The 24,229-nt window shown below is 45.2% G+C and overlaps 1 protein-coding gene across 1 annotated transcript; it reads left to right on the forward strand.

Annotated features, from left to right (window-relative positions):
• Nucleotides 1-22,445: 22,445 nt before the first annotated feature.
• Nucleotides 22,446-23,664, forward strand: GPR27 (G protein-coupled receptor 27). Its single transcript, XM_062200203.1, has one exon. The coding sequence runs from the start codon at nucleotides 22,446-22,448 to the stop codon at nucleotides 23,577-23,579; it is 1,134 nt and encodes a 377-aa protein (XP_062056187.1). The 3' UTR covers nucleotides 23,580-23,664.
• The last annotated feature ends 565 nt before the right edge of the window (nucleotides 23,665-24,229 follow it).

Raw genomic sequence — 24,229 nt, forward strand, 5'->3', positions numbered from 1 at the left:
TATTTTTAAGCTGAAATAATCCTATTATTATGCAAGAAATGCTGATAGAGGAAATAAAACTTACTCTGCAAAACATAAGGTTATGCAACACAATGACCCCCTGTGCCATATGTCCCTGTACTTTGAGGCCCACGCTGCTTTTTCTGAAATGTATTTATTTTATTTGAAAGGCAGAGCAACAGAGACAAAGGGGGTGACAGAGAGAGAGAGAGAGAGAGAGGGAGTGGGGGGAGAAATAGAGAGAGAGGGAGAGATTATATCCACTTGCTCACTTCCCAAATGGTTGTAACAGCCAGGGCTGGACCAGGCTCCAGCCAGGAGCCTGGAACTCCATCCTGGTCTCCCACATGGGTGGCAGGGGCCCAAGCACTTGGGCCTCTTCTCTTCTTCCCAGCTGCATTAGCTAGAAGCCGTATCGGAAGTGGAGCAACCAGACTTGAACATGTGCTCTGATATTGGATGCTGGCGGCTTAACCTGTAGCACCACAATGCCGGCCCTGGCCTGCGCATCTTGAGGGTGAAGAGCACGCCTGCACAGTCCTCAGGGGATAGCACAAAGTACTGTTTGTGTAGTGGGTCCTTGATGAACACATGAATGAATCCTTTCATGGCTGAAATGTTTTACCAGTCATTGACTTATTAAGAGCTAAACACACTAACATCTGAAAAGCCATTTTCAATGGATGAGCAATCAGAACAGGCAAATAAAGTCATTTTTGAAATGACGTCACAGTATTTCTTTTCCAAAAAACATTTATCTAATTGCACAACATTTTCTGAACTACGGTGCGAAGTGCTGCAGCGGCAGAGCTTCTCTCCAACCTGCAGTGGACACCAGACCCTGCACACCCCCGCTGTGGCTGCTCTGTCTTGCTCCTGTCCCGTTACATATTACCCACATTGTGTTAAGTTGCACTTTTTGTTATTTCTTTATAAGTTTCCTCAGAGTTTATGGTGAGAAAATATCTTCTTCCCAGAGGCTAAAAATATGCAAGTACCCAGTAGTTCAGGTCCTTTATGGAGGTCATGGTGAACATGGGAACCCTAAGATGACTTTCTATGGAGGGTTTTAGGTCCCAAATATTCACTATCATTGACAGGGTTCTTGAAGATAAAGGAGAATGACAGTGTGTGGGGGTGTGTGGTGTTTAGGATTTAGTCGAAAGGCAGAAAGACAAAGAGAGAGGGAGAGAGAGCGAGAGATGGGGGAGAAAAGGGACAGCGAGAATGCGAGAGCAGGAGAGTGCCTGATCAATCTTCCATTTGCTGATTCACTCCCCACATGGGGGAACTAGGCAGGCCTGGACCAGGCTGAAGCCGGGAGACAGGAGCTCCTCTCCAACATGGGTGGCAGGGCCCCAAGCACTTGGGCCACCATCCGCTGCCTTCCCAGGCACAGGTACAGGAAGCCTGGTCAGACTTGAACTGGGGCACTGATAAGGGATGCCAGCATGGTGAGCAGCCGCCACCAGGGTGCCACAGTGCCAGCCCCTACTCTTGTGCTTTTAATACCTATTAGATCCTTCAGAACTACCTTCTGGATAATCCTAAATTTGCGTTGATCTCCTCTCATTCTTAATGTGCCAAAAGGTCATGTTTTCTTACCTTATCGGACTCAAGTTATTTTGTGTTACATTAAACATGATCTTGTCGATAAAATGCAGGACCATTATTTTTCATATTTTGCAAAAGCACAGTTAATGATGCAAATAATTCCCTATTTTTCATTCTGAGGGAAAATCACTAATACAACCATACTCCTGGCAGGAATCGAAATTGAGCAGGAAGAAGACACAAACCACCCATAAAGGCAGGACGTAAATTAGCAGCGAAGACACAAGCCTACGGATCACAACGGCCAGATGGCAATGAGCAACTGACTCACTCTGTGTCCAATCAAATAGCATCTTAATAAGTTGCTGCACCATTGCTGCCGACTTAATTTCATTAGAAGATATCGGAAAATGAGTATGACCTGCAAGAGCATCTTCATTTCCTTCGCTCAATAGCATTTGGCCCGGGAGCCCTCTCCTGTTAGATCCAGAAGTCAATTTACCTCAAACGTGGGCTTTTAGGCTTCTAACTCTCAAAAGCAGCCCATGTGAAAAAATACTTTAGCATCAAACTGGAATTACATTGTTGGAACTATGGTCCAATCTTTCATCGAAGAAAGAATTCAAACACTTCTTTTACCAGGCAAGCTGGTAAGCACACGTTGTCATGGAAACAGGACATGTTCAGCCCCTACGAGGGATGACATCCTTCATCTAACTAGGTGTTCACTTCCTCTAAACGGGGAGGAATTGTTGTAGCTGAAATCCATTACAGTTCTTTCAGATCTGCATCAAAAACAATCATTTCCTTTATTTTATATCGTAATACTCAGACACGGGGCCTCATTCTCATAAAACAGAGAATTAACATTACTTGCAAAAGAAGAGGAGCATAAACAAAAAGATATAAAAAAAAAAAAAGAAAACGAATCCTCTGCTATACATCTGTTCACGCACAGGGCAGGGATGGGAGGATGGGGGTCAGATAATAGCGTAGCTCCCTTCCCCAGAGTGGGGCATCCTTTTGCTCAATAGCATCAGCCACTGTTTTGCACAGAATGATGGAGACATCCATCAATTCTCGGAAGTAGAGGTGACTCACAAACAGGTGTTAACGTCCCCGTTCCCGTCACTGTCACCGGGAACAGCAGAGGCCCTGTTGACCCGCAGACGCCTAATGAACCTGCAAAGGACCCTGCTATGTTGAACGGATGCTTTCCACTCCCGGACAGGCACCTGCTGAGAAGCACCGGGCACCAGCTAACGTCCTGGGGAGGGCGACATTTACAACAAGAGGGGCCCCATTCTCTGCTTAAGAGGTGGCCTCAAGTTCTTCGTGGGTCAAGGTATCTGAGGAGAACACCTTTTCCTTTGCTTTTTCCAGCAAAGATCGTTCCTCCACCTCCCTCCAAAGAGAGAGTCCGTTTCCCATATTTTGCGTCTGACAATGCTAAGGTGTCAGTGAAGCCCTTGTCCGTGCACCTAACGGTGCAAAGAAAAGCACAAATGCTTGCTTGGGGGCAGGTGCTGCGGTGCAGTGAGGTTGTACCACCCCTGGGGATGCCTGCCTCCCACACAGGAGGGCCTGGCTTCAGTCCCTGCTACCCTACACTTCTGATCCAGCTTCCACCCCTGTGGGAGACCTCGATGGAGTTTCTGGCTCTAGTTTTGGCTTGGCCCAGCTCTGGCTGTTGCAGGCATTTGGAAAGTGAGCCAGGGGGTAGAAGATCTCTCTGTGTGTCTCTCCCTTTCTCACTCTCTTTTGAATAAATAAATTAACCTTAAAAACAATAAGAAAATGAGTCACCTGTCTTAAGGATGGGCCAAGGCAGAGCAGGTGTTGTGGTGCATTGGGTAGAGCTGCTGCCTGCTATGCCGGCATCCCATATGGGCGCTGGTTCAAATCACACCTGCTCCACTTCTGATCCAGCTCCCTGATAATGTGCCTGGGAAAAGTGGTGGAGGATGCTCCTGGCCCTTGGGCCCCTAACACCCACGTGGGAGATCTGGATGAAACTGGCTTTGGCCTGGCTCAGTTCCAGCCCTGGCCATTGTGGCCATCTGGATAGTAAACCAGCAGATGGAAGATTCTCTCTCTCTCACCCTATTTCTGTATCTCCCTCTCTCTAACTCTAACTTTCAACCAAGTAAAGAAATCTTTTTTAAAAAACAGACAAAAGACCTGTACAGACATCCCAGTAAGGATAGATACATGGCAAAGAAGCCTATGAGAAGACATCCAACAGGAGGGAATTGCAAATTAGAATGACTGGGGACCCGCACTGTGGCATAGTGGGTAATGCAGCCTCCTACAGTGCCATCATCCCATATGGGCACCAGTTTGAGTCTCGGCTGCTCCACTTCCAATCCAGCTCTCTACTGTGACCTGGGAAACCCAGATCCTTGGGTCCCTACACCCGCATGGGAGACCCAGAAGAAGCTCCTGGCTCCTGGCTTTGGATCAGCCCAGCTATGGCCATTGCGGCCATTTGGGGAGTGAACCAGCAGATGGAAGACCTCTCTCTCTCTCTCCCTCTCTCTCCCTCTCTCTCTCTCTCCCTCTCTCTCTCTCTCTGTAACTCTGCCTTTCAAATAAACAGTCTTTTAAAAAGAATTAGAATGACTGAACCCCACAGCACTGACAACACCAAATGCTGGTAAGAACGTGGAGCAACAGGAACTCTGACTCACTGCTGGTGGGACTACAAAATGGTGCAGCCACTTTGTAAGTTTATTACAAAAGTAAACATACTTTACTCGTGCATTCCAGCAATCACATTCTTTGGTGTCTACTCAAATGTACACAACACACACACACGCACACACACAGACGCCTACGGCAGCTGTCTTCATAACCACAACTGGCAAGGAGCCAATGGCCCTAAGCAAATGAGTTCTATGTCCAGACAACGGACTATTGTCTACTGCCGAGGATAAGCAAGGGATCACGCCAGGAGAAGGCGGGGAGGAAACTTAAATGCGTATCCCCATGTAAACAAAGCTGATCTGGAAAGACTGCCTATTGTATGACTGTAACCGTAAGACATTCTGGAAAAGGCTTAGGACCCACGGCTGTATGGCACCCGGGGAAAGAGGCAGGGGCGAACAGGCGGAACACAGAACACTGTGAGACAGGGCAGTTATCCTTTCCGATCCATGTTGTTTTATTCTCGTCAAAACCCACAGTAAGTCCAAAACCAGGTTTGCTGATTATAAAAATGTACCACCCTGGCAGGCGGTGCTGAGAATGGGGGTAGGGGGATGGCGGGAGTGGGGGGTAGGAAATTCCTTACCTTTCACTCAATTTTGCTGTGCATCTGAAACTGCTCTAAAAAATACAGTCTATTAAAGAAAAAGACCAGCAGCGACAACAGTTTCCCCTTTGTGAGTGCTTGACTATGTTCACTCTTTCTAATTGCAACTGCTCCACCAACAGGGACAATCGTCATCCCCATTTCACACACCAGCAGTTAACGGACATCCCCACCGTCCCACACAAGAGGTACAGAGTGCAAGTCCAAGGCTGCCTGCTCCCACACCTGTGCCCCTAAGAGGTGCAAGCTCCTGCAGAGGACCGGTTCCACCTTCCTGAAAAACGAAGTGTGTCTTTGATTTAGGATGCATTCAAATGATGTCTCTGAATGTTCGAAAGCCAGCTCCATCAGGGAAGGTGCTTGCTTGCCTATCTGGTGTACAAAGCACGAGGACACCTGTTAACTAAGCAGTATTGAACCTGGCAAATATCAGAGTTCAGCTACTTATTAATAGCAGTCTAGTATTTGCCATAAATCTGGTTGACTCATCCGCTTTTGGAAAGGGGCTGTTTAAATATCATAAACCCATATGGGTGAGAATCTCAATAAACTCTAAGCATAAAAAATATGAAGAAAATCACAGCAAGGCACAGCACAATTAAACTGCTCAGAAGCAGGACAAAAAGACCTATGACATACAGGACTATAGATTTTTTCATGGAAACCAATACAAGCAAGAAGGTAAGGGACCAATCTTTTAAAGTATTGAAAGAAAAAACAAACCCTCAACGTAGAATTCAAAACCTTGTGAAATATCTTTCAAAAACACAACAGAGAAGAAGTCTCTGCCCAAAGCATGCAATACCCATGCTCTCCCAGTTCCTCCCACTGAATGCAGTGTCCACCCTGACCATCACACACAAAGCAAACGCAAGATGGCTCTGCAAGGTGGCAAGCAGGTGATGCGACACCTAGGGGCCTCGGCGCCCAAGGAATGACACAGTGGTAAGTTCCTTGGGTTTTCTTTTTGCTTTACATCTCTCAGACCTGGAGCTGGAGAAGCTCATAAGACATTCCAGTGAGCTCAGATTTTTAAAAATAGGCTTCTTCTAGTCAAAGGCCCATCCCAGGAAGACAGGAAAATTTTATCCAACAGAAAAAAAAAAAAAAACAAACCAAAACAAGAAAACGACTGTGACGCTACCTTTACCGAAGCCAGCATGGCAAGTGGGGAGCTTAGATGTCTACCTCCAACATGTAGGGAAAATTAAATAAACAGCAAGAAAAATCCCGATCCCTCCAAAATGTTATCTCAAAACAAAACAAACATCTCATGTAAAATACAACGAGGTAGGAAAGCGGAAAGAAAAAGGGTGGGAAAAGATGTAACATGTAAACTCTAACCTCCTAGAAAAGGTAAAAGTAGCTACATATTGACATCAGATAAAGGAGATTTCAGGCATTTTACTAGAGACAACGAAGGACATTTCATGGTTATGAAAAGTTCACTCTACCAGGAAAGCACAATAATCCTACACACATGTGCACCAAGCAGCGGAGCCTTGGAATACACAAAGCAAAACCTGACAGAGGAAAGAGAGAGGCACGCTACAATTCCAGCTCGGAAGCTCAACATCCCCCTCTCGGCAATGGACAGAATGCACGACCAGACGGAAAATCAGCAAGGGTACAGAAGAGGCAAACGTCAAGGTCAGCCCACAGGATGTAACTGACATATACAGCACCTTAGCAGAACTTTCAGTTTTTTTTTTTTTTTCAAGAGTTCATGGGATACTCACCAACATGGATTATATTCTTGATCACAGAATGAACTTTAATAAATTTAAAAGAAGTCAATATAAAAAAAGACAATAGGGACATTTTCACTGCAAATTAACCAGTATATATAATAGCCATAAATGAGGTTATTGAGGGTGAGGGCATTTGGTACAGCAGTTACGACACGGCATAGGATACCCACATCCCATACTGGAGTGCCTGAGTTTATTCCTAAGCTCTGCTCAAAGTTGCAGCTTCCTGCTAATGCACACCCAGGGAGGCAGCAAGTGATGGGTCAAATAGTTGGGTCCCTGCCGCTATGGAGAAGACCTGGATGGGGTTACTGGCTTCTGGCTTTGGCCTGGCCCAGCCCTGGCTGTTGCAGGTATGGAATCTGGGGACTCAACCAGCAAATGTTCCCCCACCCCTCCAGTGCCTGTCTTTCAAATAAATAAAACTTCTAAAAGGAAGCCTCAAGGACAAGGTAAGTATACATAGACTTGAAAGAAAATGAAAATACAATGTATTAAAATATATCAGATGCAGCTAAAGCCCTGCTAAGAGGGCAATTCATAGCACTAAATGCTTACATCAAAAGAAAGAGAAAAGGCCTTACATGTCACAACCTAAATTCTTATATTAACAAACAAGGAAAGAAGATCCAAGTAACCTAAATTACACAGAAAGAAGGGAAAAAGAAAGAGCAAATATCAATGAGATGGAAAACAGAAAAATAACAGAATCAACGAAACAAGAGGAGGAGAGATAAAGACGGTTTAGGACATGCAAAAACTGGAAATATCTATGAGAGCAGATCCACACTGATAAGAAATAAGAAGAAATGAATGAAATAAGAAAGAGGAAAATGGTAGCAGAAAGTTAAGTAGATATACAGAATTGAATGAACACTGGATCTTGTCATCACATGGGAAAACATAAGAAAATTCTATTATTTAAAAAACTCTCTAAAAGGTAAGGAATGGCTTACACAAAAATAATAACAATACAGTTATTTTTATAACATGAATAACAGAACAATATATGACAACAACTGTACAAAGGTTGGGAGAAATGAGAATATGCTATAAAAATTCTTGCACACCATGTAAACAAGCACCATATCATTTGAAGGCAGACTGTGATAAAGTTATACACGACAAACCTAACTAAAGAGGTAAAATAACAAAGCAAAACGCATTACAGGAGATACAGGTGGGCGCTGTGGCCCAACAGCTGAGCTGCCTCTTGGGATATGCTCATCTCATCTTGGGAGTGCCTGGTTCCATTCCCATTTTCTCTGCTTCCAACCCAGCTGCCTGCTAACACACATCCTGGGAGCCACTGGTGACGGCTAAATTACTTGGGTCCTTGCCACCTACATGGGAGACCTGAATGGATTTCCGCCTCCTGGCTTTGATCTGGCCTAGCTTTGGCTGTGCAGGCATCTGGAGTGTTAACCAGGTAAAAGCTTGCTCGCTCGCTCTCTTGTTCTCTCCTCTCACCTTTTAAATAAATAAAAATAAAAATGTAAAAAACAGAATTATAGGAGATAAAAAGAAATCATAGATAATATTTAATTAATGTAAAAGAAAGCACAAAAATAGAGAAATGGAAACAAAGAGAAGGTAAGACAAGAGAACAAGGTGACAGATACAAATCATACCATATTAATATTGCATTAGGGCCAGCGCTGTGGCGTAGTGGGTAAAGCTGCCACCTGTGGTGCCAGCATCCCTTATGGGTGCCTGTTCAAGTCCTGACTTCTCCACTGCTGATCCAACTCTCCGCTATGGCCTGGGAAAGCAGCAGAAGATGGCCCCAAGTGCTTGGGCCCCTGAACCCACATGGGAGACTCAGAAGAAGCTCCTGGCTCCTGGCTTCAGATCGGCACTGCTCTGGCCATTGCAGCCAACTGGGGAGTGAACCATTGGATAGAAGACCTCTCTCTCTCCCCCTCCCTCCCTCCCTCCCTCTCTCCATTCTCTCTCTCTGCCTCTCTGTAATTCTGCCTTTCAAATAAATAAATAAATAAATACTTATTTAAAAAATATATTGCAGTATATGTAAACACTCTACCCACTCCACTTGAATATTAGGGTTTATTAGATTGGATAAAAAAGCAAGACCGAATGATAATGCTGCCTACAATGAATGCACTTAATTTTTATTTATTTATTTATTTGAGAGACAGAAAGAGAAGGAGCTTCCTTCCATCTGTGTTTCACTCTCCCAAATGCCTGCAACAGCTGGCGTGATGGGTGCCAGCAAAGGGAGCTGGGAACTCAATGTAGGCCTCCCAGGTGGGCGGCAGGAAGCCAGTTACCCCAGCCCTCACTGCTGCCTCCCAGGCTCTGTGTCAGCAGCCAGCTGGAGGCAGGCATCACACCCAGGTCCTGTGACATGGGACAGGGGTGTGTTAATCGCTTTAAATAAACACATACAAATGGCTAAAAATAAAGACAAAGTGTCTATTTTTTTTTCCTGCATGTAAAATACAAAGTCTCTCAATTTAACAATTATTTACAGAGCACCTACTATGAGCTGGGGGAAACGGAGAAGAACAAAAGGATTGTGAGAATCTATTTATAACCCCACAGCTGTGCACGTGCACAAACACAGACACATTCTCCCTCCCTTTCTTTCTCTCTCTCTAATCCTTACATTGTAAGCAAAATTAGATGTACGTGGGGGCGGGTATTTGCTACAGCAGTTAAGTAGCCACTTAGGATGCCCACTTTCCATTTCGGAATGCCTGGTTTGAGTCCAGAGTCCTCTGCTTCGGACCCAGCTTCCTGCTAATGTATACCCTGGGTTGCAGCAGGAGATGGCCCAAATACTCAGTCACCTGCCACTTATGCAGGAGACCCCGATTGAGTTCCAGGCTCCCGGCTTTGATTGAGTTCCAGGCTCCCGGCTTTGACCTGGCCCAACCCTGGTATTGTGGGGATTTGCAGAATGAACCAGATGGAAGATCTCTCCATCTATTTCTCTGTCTCTCTGCCTTTCAAATAAAAGGAAAAATAAGCAATAAAAAATAAAATGTTGATCCTCAACTTGATTTTATGAGCATATCCTAAAATAAAATACTTTTAAAAATGAGTGTAAAAGGCTCGCTCTCTGCTATGGCCCAGGAGTGCAGTGGAGGATGGCCCAAGTGCTTGGGCCCTGCACCCCATGGGAGACCAGGAGAAGCACCTGGCTCCTGCCATCGGATCAGCGCGGTGCGCTGGCCATGGCGGCCATTGGAGGGTGAACCAATGGCAAAGGAAGACCTTTCTCTCTGTCTCTCTCTCTCACTGTCCACTCTGCCTGTTAAAAAAAAAATGAGTGGAAAATAACATACTGTGATATTTCTAATCAAAAGAAGGCTGCACAAGCTGTATTACTATCACACTAAGTAAATTTCAGGGTGAAGCATATTATGAAGACTAAATAAGGTTAATAACATAAAAGAGTCAGTTCACCAAGAGAACATAATAATTCCAAAAACTTTTCCTTCTAATACCAGAGCTCCAAAACACATGAAGCAAAAGCTGCCAGAAATACAAGAAGAAATAATGCAAATCTGGAATTATCTCAGAGATTTCAACATTCCTTTCTCAACTGAGAGCAAGTGGACAGGAAATCTGTCAAAATGTAAACAATTTTGACATCATCATCAACCAATGTGACTGGATTCACACTTTATTCCAATACAGACAACTCTATACCAGTGGGCTGATTACACGGACAAAATGGACACATTCCTTAAAAAGACACAATCTACCAAAGTTTACCCAAGAAGAAATGAATTTGAATAGCCAAGTATCTTTAAAAGAAAATCTTCTCCCAAAGGAAACTCATGGCTCAAATTGCTTCACTGATGAGTTCTACCAAACATTTAAGGGAAAAAAATACCAATTCTAAATGAATTCTTTAAAAAGCAGAAAAGGAAGAGAGTAGTTCCCAAGTCATTCTACTAGGCCAGCCTCATCCTGCAACAAAACCAGATAAATTACAAGAGAAGAAAATTGGATATCGATAAGCTTCATGAATATAGATGCAAAAATTCTAAACAAAATGTAAGCAGAAAGAATACAAGAGCACATAAAGGGGATAAAACTTCATGTCCAAGTTGTGTTTATCTAAGGAATTCAAAGTTCAACACGTGGAAGTCAATCAGTACAACTCACCATTCAAGCACCTGGCTCCTGCCATCAGATCAGTGCCGTGCGCCGGCCGCAGCGCGCTACCGCAGCGGCCATTGGAGGGTGAACCAACGGCAAAAGGAAGACCTTTCTCTCTGTCTCTCTCTCTCTCACTGTCCACTCTGCCTGTCAAAAAAAAAAAAAAAAAAAAAAAAAAAAAATCCCTGGCTGAGAGCATCTCATGGTGAAAGGCCGGATGCTTCTCCTCTAACGTGAAGGAGGAGTTCTATTTTACATCGTATCAGAGGTTCCAGCCAGTTCCATGAGGTAAGCAACAGAGAAGAGCATCCGGGTTGGAAAAGAAGACACCGTGATCATCCAGGTAGGAAACCTGATGGAAATGACCCAAACCTCCTGGAGTAAGAACTTCAACATACAAGCTCAACATACAAAAAAATCAATTACATTTTATATACTGCAATAAATAATCAAAAATTGAATTTTAAAAAAATACTGTTTATCAAAAATATGAAATACTTATAGACAAATCTGCTAAAAGATGTACAAGAATTGTAACACTGATAGTTGGTATAAAACATTACTGAGGGGCCGGCACTGTGGCACAGCAGGTAAAGCCGCTGCCTGCAGTGCAGCATCCCATATGGGTGCCAGTTCAAGTCCCGGCTGCTCCACTCCTGATCCAGCTCTCTGCTATTGCCTGGGAAAGCAGTAGAAGATGGCCCAAGTCCTTGGGTCCCTATACCCGTGTGGGAGACCTGGAAGAAGCTTCTGGCTCCTGGCTTCAGATCGGCACAGCTCTCACCATTGTGGTCATCTGGGGAGTGAACCAGCGGATGGAAGACCTCTCTCTCTCTCTCTGCCTCTCCTCTCTCTCTATGTAACTCTGATTCTCAAATTAATAAATAAATCCTTAAAAAAAACACTTCTGAGAAATTGAAGACCTAAATAAATGGAGAAATATGCCTTGTTCATGCACATTTTGGAGTCTCAAAAAGTTCCTGGGAAAAGGGGTTAAAAGATGATTAATATTTTTGAAGTATGGGAAGATGCAGTATTGTTAAGGTGCCACCCCCCCCCCCCCACATTGATCTACGCACAACCCCAAGTTAAATCCCAACAGGCCTTGAAAATAATTTTGGTAACTTTATTTTAAAACACTTATATAAATGCTAATGACTTAGAACTGCTGAAATAAATGGAAAAAGAACAAATTTGTAGGAAAAACACTATCTACTTTGAAGGCTTATTATAAAGGCACAACAATCAACACAATATGGCACCAAGATACATAAACACATAAATTCACAGAATAGAGTCCAGGCATAGGCCCACACATCCAAAGAAAATGACTCAATGAAAACGGTGCAAGTAGAAATTGAGTGAATGATAAATTTTTCAACAAAGGATGTACAAATGAAAACCCATATGCAAAAAAGCACCCCAAAATAAAAACTTTTCAATTTAGACCTCAAGCCACTTATAGGAATTTACTTATATAGTATATAAAAGTACATTATATATACTTATAAGTATACAATATACTTATATATAAAAGTATAACATATATAATTATATATACTTAATATATATTAAGTACATATATTATATAATATGTATTTTATAAAATAATATATTACATATAATATAATTATTCTATATAATTATGATATTATAATATAATATCATAATATATCATTATATTATTATATATAATATAATATATATTATACTAATATAATACTATATTATATATACTAATATAATATAGTATATATAGTATATAGTACATAATATACTATACTATAGTATATATTAGTGTATATATATCATATTAATATTTAATATAATATATTATATATTAAGTATATAGCATATACTAATCAATATATAGCATATACTAATCAATATATAGCATATACTAATTAATATATAGCATATACTAATATATTAGTATATATTATATTAACTAATAATTAATAATTAATATATTAGTATATATTATATTAATAGTATATATTATATATTAGTATATATAATATAGTATATATAGTATATAATATAATATTATTTATTATAGTATATAATATATATAAAATATAGTATATAATATAGTATATACTATATAATACTATATTATATTATATCTATACAATCTATAATAATATATTATTATATAATATATAATATAACATATTATATAGAATACATTTAATATTATATATTATATAATAACACATTATATATTACATATCAATTAATATTATATAATATACATAATACATAATATATGATATATGATATATATCATATATGATATATTATATACAATATTATATATAATATGATTATATAATACACTATATATAAAATATAGTATATAATACAGTATATAATATATAATACTATATTATATTACATCTATATAATACATATATACATATACATCTATATAATACATATTACATATTACATCTATATAATAAATAATATGATATATATTACATGATAATATACTATTATATCATAATATATTATTGTATACTATATAAAATGCATATTATATAATATATTATATAGTATAATTATATAATATTATAATGTATAATACATACTAATATAATATGTAATATGTAATATACTATCATATAATATATAGTATATAATATATATAATTATATATTATGTGATTATACTATATAAATTATAATATAATAATCTATTATATATCATACATTATATAATTATATATACTATATCATATATTATGTATGATGTATATAATATGCATTATATAATAATGTATATATAACATTATATAATAGAGTTTAATATAATACATAATATATACAGTATAATATACAATATATATTATATGTTATAAATTATATAGCTATATTGTACGATTTGTAGTATGCTGTATATATCATATATGCAATATATTATATATTATATAGTGTATATATTATATTGCATATATAATATACAATATAATATGAATATATAATATGTTATAATATATAAATATATTAATATAATATAGTAATATATGATGATATAATATAAGATATAATAAGTATAATTAATATAATAATACTGATAGTAATGTAATATTAATATATTATATAATATATTATATATAATGTAATAATATATAGTTATATATTATCTATATTACTTAAATATAGAACATAAAATTTAAATGTACAACCTAAAATAATAAAACTTCTAGAAGAAGACACAGGAGTAAATCTTTGTGACCCTGGTTTAGGCAAGGATTCCCTAGATATGGTACCAAAAGTATGTTTCATAAAATAATACAAATTGATAAACTGTACTTCATTAAAATTGAAATGTTCTACTCTTCCAAAGACACCAATAAGATAATAGAAAGACATGCTACATTCCAGGAGAATTTGAAAATCACATATCTGAAAAAGGACTCATTTCCAGAATATATAAGGAACTCTCAAAAGTCAATAATAAGAAGTCAAATACCTGTTGACAAAGTATGGGTAAAAGCTGAAGAGATTCTTCAGCGACGAAGACTTATGATGACAAACAAGCACATGACAAAACACTTCAGTTCTTTAGTCCTTATTTCCAACCTTGTAGAATTCTATTCCCAGCCAAACTATCAACCCAATTGGAAGATAAAGCGAGGGCATTTTCAGAGAAGCAGAATGTTGAGACGTTTACCTCCAAAGCACCTTTCTCAGGAAGTTACGGATGTATGGACAGCACTGGGAAGTGGAAGGAAAGAATATAACAGAAAAGAGAAAGACGTGGACAAGTGTGACAGGGAACGGGGCTCTGATGGGGAGTGGAGAGCACGCTTTGTTAGAAAAGAAGCGATGGGGCAACAGCCGTGCAGGGAGCAGCAACCACATCTGAAAGGTAAAGGAGCAATCTTCATTTATGAGACTCCTCTCACCACACAAAAGCTACAGGCATTTTTACCTCTGCAAATGCCACCTCCACAACTGTAGTCATTCTGGCCAATTAAAGAATCTCTAACTCATCTAAATCAAAATCCAATGCAAAGCTTGGTGGCAGGGGATAGGACGAATTTATGTGTGTGAGAAGTGTACAGAGTAGGCATTTCAAAAAGATAAACTTTCATTTTTTTTAATTGCAAGAAAGACGTCAACTAGAAAATTGAGAAATAGTAGTAGGTACGTCCTCAAAGATAGTCTTGAGAACCTCCATTCCCCAGCTTAGAACATTTTATACTGATGCACCCCAAAAACCTTACAAAGTCTATTATCTGAAATTCTGTAGAATAGAAAGGAATCACAAAAATACTCTTTGATTTTTGGTAAGAGGACGAATGGATGCGAGCAGTTAGCAGCTTTGGTCTGTGACACTCACACCGTTGTTACTCACACAGGAAGAGGATGAGCATGGCACGCGTTAGATCCCATCAACCTCCTGCTCTCACCTTAGCGACCCTGCCCTGGTAGTGCATTCCATCTTTCATAAGCACCATTTAGGGTTACAACATGACTTAACCACTAGAGGGAGTTAAATCAGCTGTTACATGTAATGGAAAAGAGAGAAGTCAAATACAGACACTCCTTTCTTTCCCTCCCCCCTTGGAGCCATGGCCATAAAAAATTATAGAAATGTCAATAATTTCATTTCAAATGGTTATAGCATGTTGGTGTAGATTCCCTGTTTCATTTCAATATTGGAAGTGCTTTTTTTTTTTTTTTTTTTTTTTTTTGGTGATTAAAATACTGCCAGTAGCATAATAGGTTTCTCAATTACGTACTATCAGATACAATTCTCGTTTAATATTGATATCCCATCAGCATGTTTTCCTTCAATTACATATTTGCCGACAAAGTCTCTGTGTGTACTTCAGGCTTCCAGGCCAGAGGATGGTTTTTACCTTGCTCTGCCAGTTGGTGTTGTAGGATCTGTTGTAGACAGTGTAATCAACTGCCCTAAAGCTCCAGGGTTCCACATCGGAAAATGGGGGTATGTGGTTTTCTAGGGAATGCAAAGCACTTCTATGCAACTGGACCTAAAAAAAATCCCTATTCTAATGGATACACTGTAATTCAAAGCTATTGACTGGTAAGAATCCTTCATCCCTCCTCCCAAGTCCACCACAGCATCAAGGCCCTAAAGCACTGAAGCCCAGAGTGATCTCTCTTTACTATGAATTCTTCTTCGCAATTCTGTATTTTGTTTACCTAATTTTTGAACATTTGGTATCTTTCCAAAGCAAGCCCCTTACCCATTAGCACTTCCCTTAACCCCCAGGGAATGGGTCATCTACTTTCTGTTTTTATAGATCTGTCTGTTCTGGAGGCTTCCCATCAATGGATTTATAGAGTGTGTGGCATTTCTTGTTTGGCTTCTCTCACTTAGCACCATGTTTTCAAAGTTCATCCATATTGGAGCTTTGTGTACCAGTGCCCCATCCTTTTTATGACTGAGTAATATTTCGTAGGGCGGACAGGTGACAGTGGGTTTATCTGTGCACTTGCATGTGGACATCTGCATTGTTTCCTCCCTTTGGCAAATGTGAGACCTGACGCTGTGAGTATCTGTGTACAGGTTTCTGTGGGGAGACATTTCCATTCCTCTCGGGTACAAACCTGGGAGCAGAACCGCTGAATTAGAAGACAGCTCCATGCTCAACTTACTGAGGAGCAACCAGAATGTTCTGGCACACAGCTGTATTCACTTTACATTCCCACCAGCACTGTATGAGGTCCCAGTTTCTCCATACCATCTCCAACGCTTGCTGTCTGCTTTGTAAGTAATAGCTGCTCTAGTATCTCAGATGGTTTTGATTTGTATTTTCTTACTGACTGATGATGCGAAGTATCCTTCCGTGTGTGTGCTGGCCATTGTGTATCTGTTAGGAGACATGCCTAATTAAATCCTTATCCTATTAAAAAATGGGGCTGTCTCCTTCTTATTGAGTTACGGAAGTTCTTTATATATGCTGGATACACATCCCTCATCAGATAGATGATTTGAAAACATTTATTCCCATTCTGTAGATTGTCTTACTTTTCTGGATGGTGTTCACTGAAGCACAAACTTTAAAAAGAGTCTTTGTTAAACCATATTTTGGGGCCGGCGCTGCCATCTACAGTGCCAGCATCCCATATAGGCGCTGGTTCGAGTCCCGGCTGCTCCACTTAGGATACAGCCCTCTGCTATGGCCTGGGAAAGCAGTGGAAGATGGTCCAACACCTTGGGTCCCTGCACCCACAAGGGAAGATCCTGACTCCTGGCTTCGGATTGGCACAGCTCTGGCCATTGCAGCCAATTGGGGAGTGACCCAGCGGATGGAAGACCTCTCTCTTTCTCTCTCTCTCTCCCTGCCTCTCCTTCTCTCTATGTGTAATTCTTTTTTTTGGAAAGATTTTATTTATTTGAAAGAGTTAAAGAGAGAGGTAGAAAGAGAGAGGTCTTCCATCCGCTGGTTCACTCCCCTGATGGCCGCAATAGCCGGAGCTACGCTGATCCGAAGCCAGGAGCCAGGAGCTTCTTCTGGGTCTCCCACGTGGGTGCAGGGGCCAGCTTCTACTGCTTTCCCAGGCCATAGCAGAGAGCTGGATCAGAAAAGGAGCAGTCGGGACTAGAACCGGCACCCATATGGGATGCCAGCATTTCAAGCCAGGGCTTTAACTGGCTATGCCACAGTGCTGGCCCCATAACTCTGACTTTCAAATAAATAAATAAATCTTAAAAAAACATATTTCACTGATGTGAAATTTGGCAATATGCCACGAATATACACATCCAGGTGATGAATCATTCATTCAACAAATACAGGCATTGAGAAAGATATTTTGAGATAAGAAGCGATCATTTTTCTTCCTTTGTTTATCCCTTTATTTCCCCACACTCAGGCAGATAGCAGGCTCTGGGTTTCTGGGTCCAGAAGAGGCTTATGGCAGGCAGCTTCTTGGCTTTTGCTACCTAAAGTTTGGAACCACAGATATCCAAGGGAACTAACTATGTCACTCAAAGAATAAGAACGAGCTGGCTTTTCACCCTCTTCCAGAGTTCACAGGCACTCCCTGGAGGTAATGGGAGAAGCAGAATGAGAAGAGAAGAGTACCAACCCAGGGCGTGTAACCCGGTCTGGCAGACGTACTGCAGAGACGAATGGCTGTGGGTGCATTTAATACCAGAAGCATCTCCAGCCCAGATCTCACAACTCAAGTCTGGCAAACCACGATGGTTTGTCAGGACAGGAGCAACGTAGCAACAAGCGACCAAACAGCAGACGTGATACTCCATGTGCCCCTCCCTGACACCGTCCTGAATGACAATTTGCTGTGCGATGAGGGTACTTGCCCAGAATTGTAACATGCCCCAAAGCAGCAAGGAGCAACAACAAAACCTAAGGCTGCAAAAATGGCAACTCGGAGTCAGAAATTGGATTTCTAGGATGCAGTTGTATTTCCTGTACCCTTGATTTCATAGACTCCCATTCAAACTTGCCAAGTGAATACTGTTCTGTGCAATGCACAAAGCATCTGGCTAGCCTAAGTCAGTGAGGGGAATATCAAAGCCAGTCTAGCCATAGACAGCCAAGGCATTTATAGTCTCGGAAGAGCAAATCGGAATAATGTCAGTTGCTATCTATTCCACGCCACCTGCGTGCACACCTAGTGCTACATTCTCTGCAGATGGATCTCACCTAATTGAGGCTTCCTCACAACAGGCATCTGAGACTCAGAGGTTCAGGGTGGGTACAGCACCTGCTCGAGGATAACTGGCTAGTATTCAGTGGGACACGGCCATGACCAAGGGTACACCTAGCCCCAAAGCTGACTTTAAGTCTTGAGGTTATGAGTCCCTCCCATCAACATGCCACCTGAGTGCTGTCCTTTGGTAACTAGATATCCACCAGACTTGGATTTTGGCTTATTTTTTTTTCCTAAGAGCTGGATGGAGTCTAGTCTAATCAACCTTCTATAACTTGGGGTTCAAGGTACCCACTACAGAAGCCTGAGGCTTGACAGCAGATATCAGCCAAAATGCTCCACTGACCAGGGGACCCACAACCTTGACTGTATCTGTCAAAGTGTGCCCACCAGGTCCTCCGAACAGGCAGGATACTGGTTACCATTCACGCCATCTGTGCGTGCATCCAAGAAGTAACATAATTGATAAAAAAAAAAAAAGACACAACTTTTCTACCCATGTGCAAACATGAAGAATGTGGTTATGACCAAAATGGAAATTTTTCTTATAGGAGAATATCTCAGCTTTGTGATGCAGGCACTCAACTTGGCGCCTAGGAAAGTACTCAAAAGTCTTGCCTGAAGCATCTTAGAAACAATAAAAAGAAAATAAGTTGATTCTGGCCAATGAAATGCTAATGGGTTTTCCTTAAGCATTAATCTACTGAACAAATGTTGAGAATGAAGAAATAGACACATAAATGCTTCAAGAAAGCCATGAGTTACAATATTTTTTCTGCTACTGCTTCAGCTATCTCAACCTGGGCAAATGACTAAACCAAATCTCAAATCCTAAAAAAGAGAAATATATGGAGTCCTAGAAAACACAGAGAAGCTTGAACTACAAGAGAATAGCATCTCTTCTTTTGTGCTCCCTTAGGAAGAATAAATCTCTCCTGCTTGGGTCATACAATCATTTCACTTCCATTTTCTCACATACAGGCTCAACTTCAGAGCCCAGCACCCTGAGACATCATTTTGTCCAATATCCAAGCTTGTAAATGGGAACTTTGGAGATTCCAAGAAGTTAAGCGACTTGTTGAAGATCATGTACTCACTGGAACAAATAATACTAAGACTTCAGCTAGGTGGGAAAGGTAGCAGCCCGGGGCGGGGTGGGGGACCTGGAATCTCCTTCTCACTCAGCCACTAAGGAGCCTCTGTGTTTGTAACAAGTCAGTATTGGATCGGATGGTTTCTGAGCAGGTGCTCTCCTTCCGTCTCTCGAGTTCATAAATTCAGGGGCTGTCTCTGCAGTTGTGATGCTGTGGCGAGTTATCTGCAGTGTTTTAGGGGTGGGCTGCACAGGTAAGACTCTGCCTTGTGATCCCAGATCTCACACTTGCTGTGTGTGCCCACCAAGGCATGAATGAACTGACCCCTCCAAGCCTCAACTGCAAAACAGAGACTGAACAGTAGGAAGTGCAGAGCATAGCATCCCAAGGGTGACACTGAGTAACATACGTCAAGGAGGTTGCTCCGTGCCTGGCACACAGCAGGTGCTTTGTCAACTCTTCCCACAGAACCACCAACCAGAGTTGGTGTCTTGGGTGTGATAAGCAGCAGTCTCTCCTCTGGACTAAGGCTCCCATCAAAGAATGATCTCATTCTCTACAGCTCTGTGTCTGGCTTTAAACAAAGAAACAAAGTAACCACTTTCCATCCTCTCTTGCTGACACTGACAGCAGGAGCTCTGTAGCTCAGGGAGGGGGTAGGGGCTACTTAGAGGGCAGGAACACTTTTGTGCTTTCTCTCTTCCTTTTCTTTCTGCCTGGAATGCAGAAGCAGTGTCTGGGGTGCTAGCAGCCTCTCATGATCATGAGGGAAGATGCAAAAAACTTTCAGAGTCTCAGTCCTGGAGCCAACAGATCAGTGCCAGCAACCACCAACACAAGAAAAATAAATTTCTACTTTTTTTTGTTATCACTATCAAAACACAATTCCTAATCGAGACTTTTTCTAAAATCTATCCCTCCTTCCCATCAATGAACATTTGCAGGTCTGCTTCGTCAGCCTTTTGCCCCTGGCCACTTAGGGGTCCTAAGACACGTGTTCATTAGCTGCCACTTCACTTTCCACCAACAATGTCCAGAACTGTTCTAAAGTGCCTTGCTACTCAGTGGGGTCGGCAGACCAGCAAAGAGAGTGTCACCCAGGAGAAGTGCCGAAGCTCAAGTTCATCCCCAGCCTACTGAATTGGACTCTACATTTTGACAGGATCCCCCAGTGACTTCTGTGCGCACCACCTGAGGCTCTGGACAAGACTTCCAGACCCGGCTCCGTCATCCCCCTTAAACACGCCTGCCCAGTCTTCCAGGAAGCTTGGTTCCAATCATCACCACCTTCCCTCTCCAGAGTCTTCAAGGGCTCCTGATAGCCTACAGACTGCAGTTGAGACTTCTTAGGCTGACAATGGAGAGGTCTCCATGATCTTGCATTGCCCTAGAGACGCCCATCCAGGCGCCTGCCAGCAATGACTACTTCTCTGCAGAAAAGGCAGGTGTGCCTGCGAAACGACACATTCCTTGGTTCTGGCTTTACCATGCTCCGCATCAGGGACACAGGGGCACAGATAAACCAGACCTGGTGTTTCGCCTTTTAAGGAACTTAGAGACTAGTTAGAAGGACTGGGGTGGGGGGAAGAGGGGGTGATGGGGGTGGGGTGAGTGGGTGTTAAACGAACTTAAATGAATAACAAGTAACACCTGCTAAGAGGGACAGGCACAGAGGGCAGTGGTACTACAAGAGACTGGACAGATGGCTGGCGCCAAGGACAGGGAGTTTGTCGTGTAAGGGGACCAGGCACAGTCGAAAGAACTGGGTGCGTCGGAGGATGTGCACAGGGACGGGTCCCGGGCTCACCCAGAATACGGAAAACCCCAGGAGGAAGGGGGCACAGGGATCACCTTCCAAGTCCCTCTAGAGAAAATGCTTAAGAGACCCTCTGGCACATGTCTTCACAGGGTCACTGGGGCACGCGGCGCAGTAGCGCCCTGAGTGGAGCCCTTGGAAAAGCAGGCCAAGTGGAACGCAATCCCAGCCCCGCCACTTCCCGGCTCTCAACTCCTTTGACACCCCCAAACCCGTGCTTCCTCAGGCGCGGAGCGGGGCGAGAACAGAATCAACTTTGCAGCTGCTGTTGAGGGTGCTGCTGGCTGGGCTCGCCGCACGCTGCCACCCTCAGCGGCGCCCCCCAGGAGCGGAGGGCTTTTGTGATCAGGGTGATGGTGCCCACGGCTAATAAGGATCAGTTTTCGGCAGAAGCCTCGGCCCCGCAAATCACTGTCCCCCCGCCCCAAGAGGCCTCCCGACCCTGCCATCCCAGGCGACCTCCCCCGCACGTTGCCACCGTGACCCCAGCGCGGGCGCCGGACGCCGCCGCCGGACCCCGGTTACCTGGGGCCAAACGCGACTGGTCGCCGCCACCTGCGTCCTGGGCCCTGCCTCCCTCCCGGCCGGCCGCCTCCGGCCCCGCAGCTGCCGCGGCGGCGCCCCCAGCCCAGCCGGGCCCAGGCGGCGCGGGATGCCTCGGCGGGGCTGGCGGCGGCGGCCACGCTGCGCGCTCTGGCGGAGGGGAGGGGGCTCCGCGGCGGCGGCGGCGGCGGCGGCGGCGGCGGCGGCGGCGGCGGGCCCGGCGGGGGGCAGAGCCAAGAGGCGCGGCGGCGGCGGCGGCGGCGTTGGAGGAGGAGAAGGAGGAGGAGGATGCGCGGGGCTGCGGGCGACAGCGCGGCCCTGTCCGCAGTGAAGCCCGTGGTGCCCGGGGCGCAGGGAGTGGCCGTCGCCTCCTGCGCGCACCATTCCTGATATGGCGGCGGTGGCGCGGTCGCGGCTGCGGGAGCCGGGGAGGGGCCGGCCGGGCGCGGGCTGAGCCCCGCCGGCCGGGGAGCTCGCCCAGGGCCCGCGCGGCGCCGGAGCGCGAGGCCGGGCGGCCTGCGGGAGCGACGAGGCCGGGAGGCGGCCCCAGGGTGGAGCGCACGGCACGGGGAGGCCGCGATGGCGAACGCCACGGATCCGGGCGGCGGCGGCGGCGGCGAGGCGGCCGCGCTGGGCCTCAAGCTGGCCACGCTCAGCCTGCTGCTGTGCGTGAGCCTGGCGGGCAACGTGCTGTTCGCGCTGCTGATCGTGCGGGAGCGCAGCCTGCACCGCGCCCCGTACTACCTGCTGCTCGACCTGTGCCTGGCCGACGGGCTGCGCGCGCTCGCCTGCCTCCCGGCCGTCATGCTGGCGGCGCGCCGGGCCGCGGCCGCCGCGGGGGCGCCGCCGGGCGCGCTGGGCTGCAAGCTGCTCGCCTTCCTGGCCGCGCTCTTCTGCTTCCACGCCGCCTTCCTGCTGCTCGGCGTGGGCGTCACCCGCTACCTGGCCATCGCGCACCACCGCTTCTACGCTGAGCGCCTGGCCGGCTGGCCGTGCGCCGCCATGCTGGTGTGCGCCGCCTGGGCGCTGGCGCTGGCCGCGGCCTTCCCGCCCGTGCTGGACGGCGGCGGCGGCGGCGACGACGAGGACGCGCCGTGCGCCCTGGAGCAGCGGCCCGACGGCGCCCCCGGCGCGCTCGGCTTCTTGCTGCTGCTGGCCGTGGTGGTGGGCGCCACGCACCTCGTCTACCTCCGCCTGCTCTTCTTCATCCACGACCGCCGCAAGATGCGGCCCGCGCGCCTCGTGCCCGCCGTCAGCCACGACTGGACCTTCCACGGGCCCGGGGCTACCGGCCAGGCGGCCGCCAACTGGACGGCGGGCTTCGGCCGCGGGCCCACGCCGCCCGCGCTCGTGGGCATCCGGGCGGCGGGGCCGGCCCGCGGCGCGCGCCGCCTCCTGGTGCTGGAGGAGTTCAAGACGGAGAAGAGGCTGTGCCGGATGTTCTACGCCGTCACGCTGCTCTTCCTGCTGCTCTGGGGGCCCTACGTGGTGGCCAGTTACCTGCGGGTGCTGGTGCGGCCGGGCGCCGTGCCACAGGCCTACCTGACGGCCTCAGTGTGGCTGACGTTCGCGCAGGCCGGCATCAACCCCGTCGTGTGCTTCCTGTTCAACAGGGAGCTCAGGGACTGCTTCCGGGCCCAGTTCCCCTGCTGCCAGAGCCCCCAGGCCGCACAGGCCGCGCTCCCCTGCGACTTGAAGGGCGTGGGACTGTGAGCTCCCCTGGCGCTGCCTTCCCTTTCGCCTTGGCCCGCGCATCTGTCCCCTCGGGCGGTGTCCGAGCTGCCTTCTGGATAACTCTGAAGTGGACCAACACCGGAACTGTGTAGAGCTGCGGTTCTTCTGCGGGTGGGGGTGGTGATGGCCGGGCGGGGTATAGGGGCGAATGGAAGGAGGGTTCTGTGTTCCAGTCCCACCCCAGCAGACCTTCTCCCGCCCCGGAAAGGCCCTGCGGTGACTTCGTCCTGGCCCTGGGGTCACTTGCTCCATGCCTGGTTACTTTCTCCTTTCTTCTAAATGGAGGCCAAAGTGATCGTCTTCCTGCGACATTTCCTCCAAGGAGCTGCCTTGGACGCCCTCAGGTGGCACTGCGTTTTGCCATGGACACGAGGAACCTGGGTGGGTGGGTGGGGGGCGGGGGTTGCACGGTTACATCTCTTGGGAATCTGCCGTTGGAAAGCAGGGGACCGCGGGAAGCTGTCTCACCCGCCTCCTGTGTGGCCCGCGACAGCGTGTGGCACGGGGTTGGGCAATCGCGTTCGGTGTTTGCTGTTGAATTTGAGGGGCAGACGTGGGAGTCGGTGGGGGAGGCAGTCGTTTTGCACGCAGTAACCAAGTCACGAGTCACATTTGGTTCCTAGTTGTCG

This window comes from Lepus europaeus, chromosome 9, assembly GCF_033115175.1.
Source record: "Lepus europaeus isolate LE1 chromosome 9, mLepTim1.pri, whole genome shotgun sequence".
Classification (NCBI taxonomy): domain Eukaryota; kingdom Metazoa; phylum Chordata; class Mammalia; order Lagomorpha; family Leporidae; genus Lepus; species Lepus europaeus.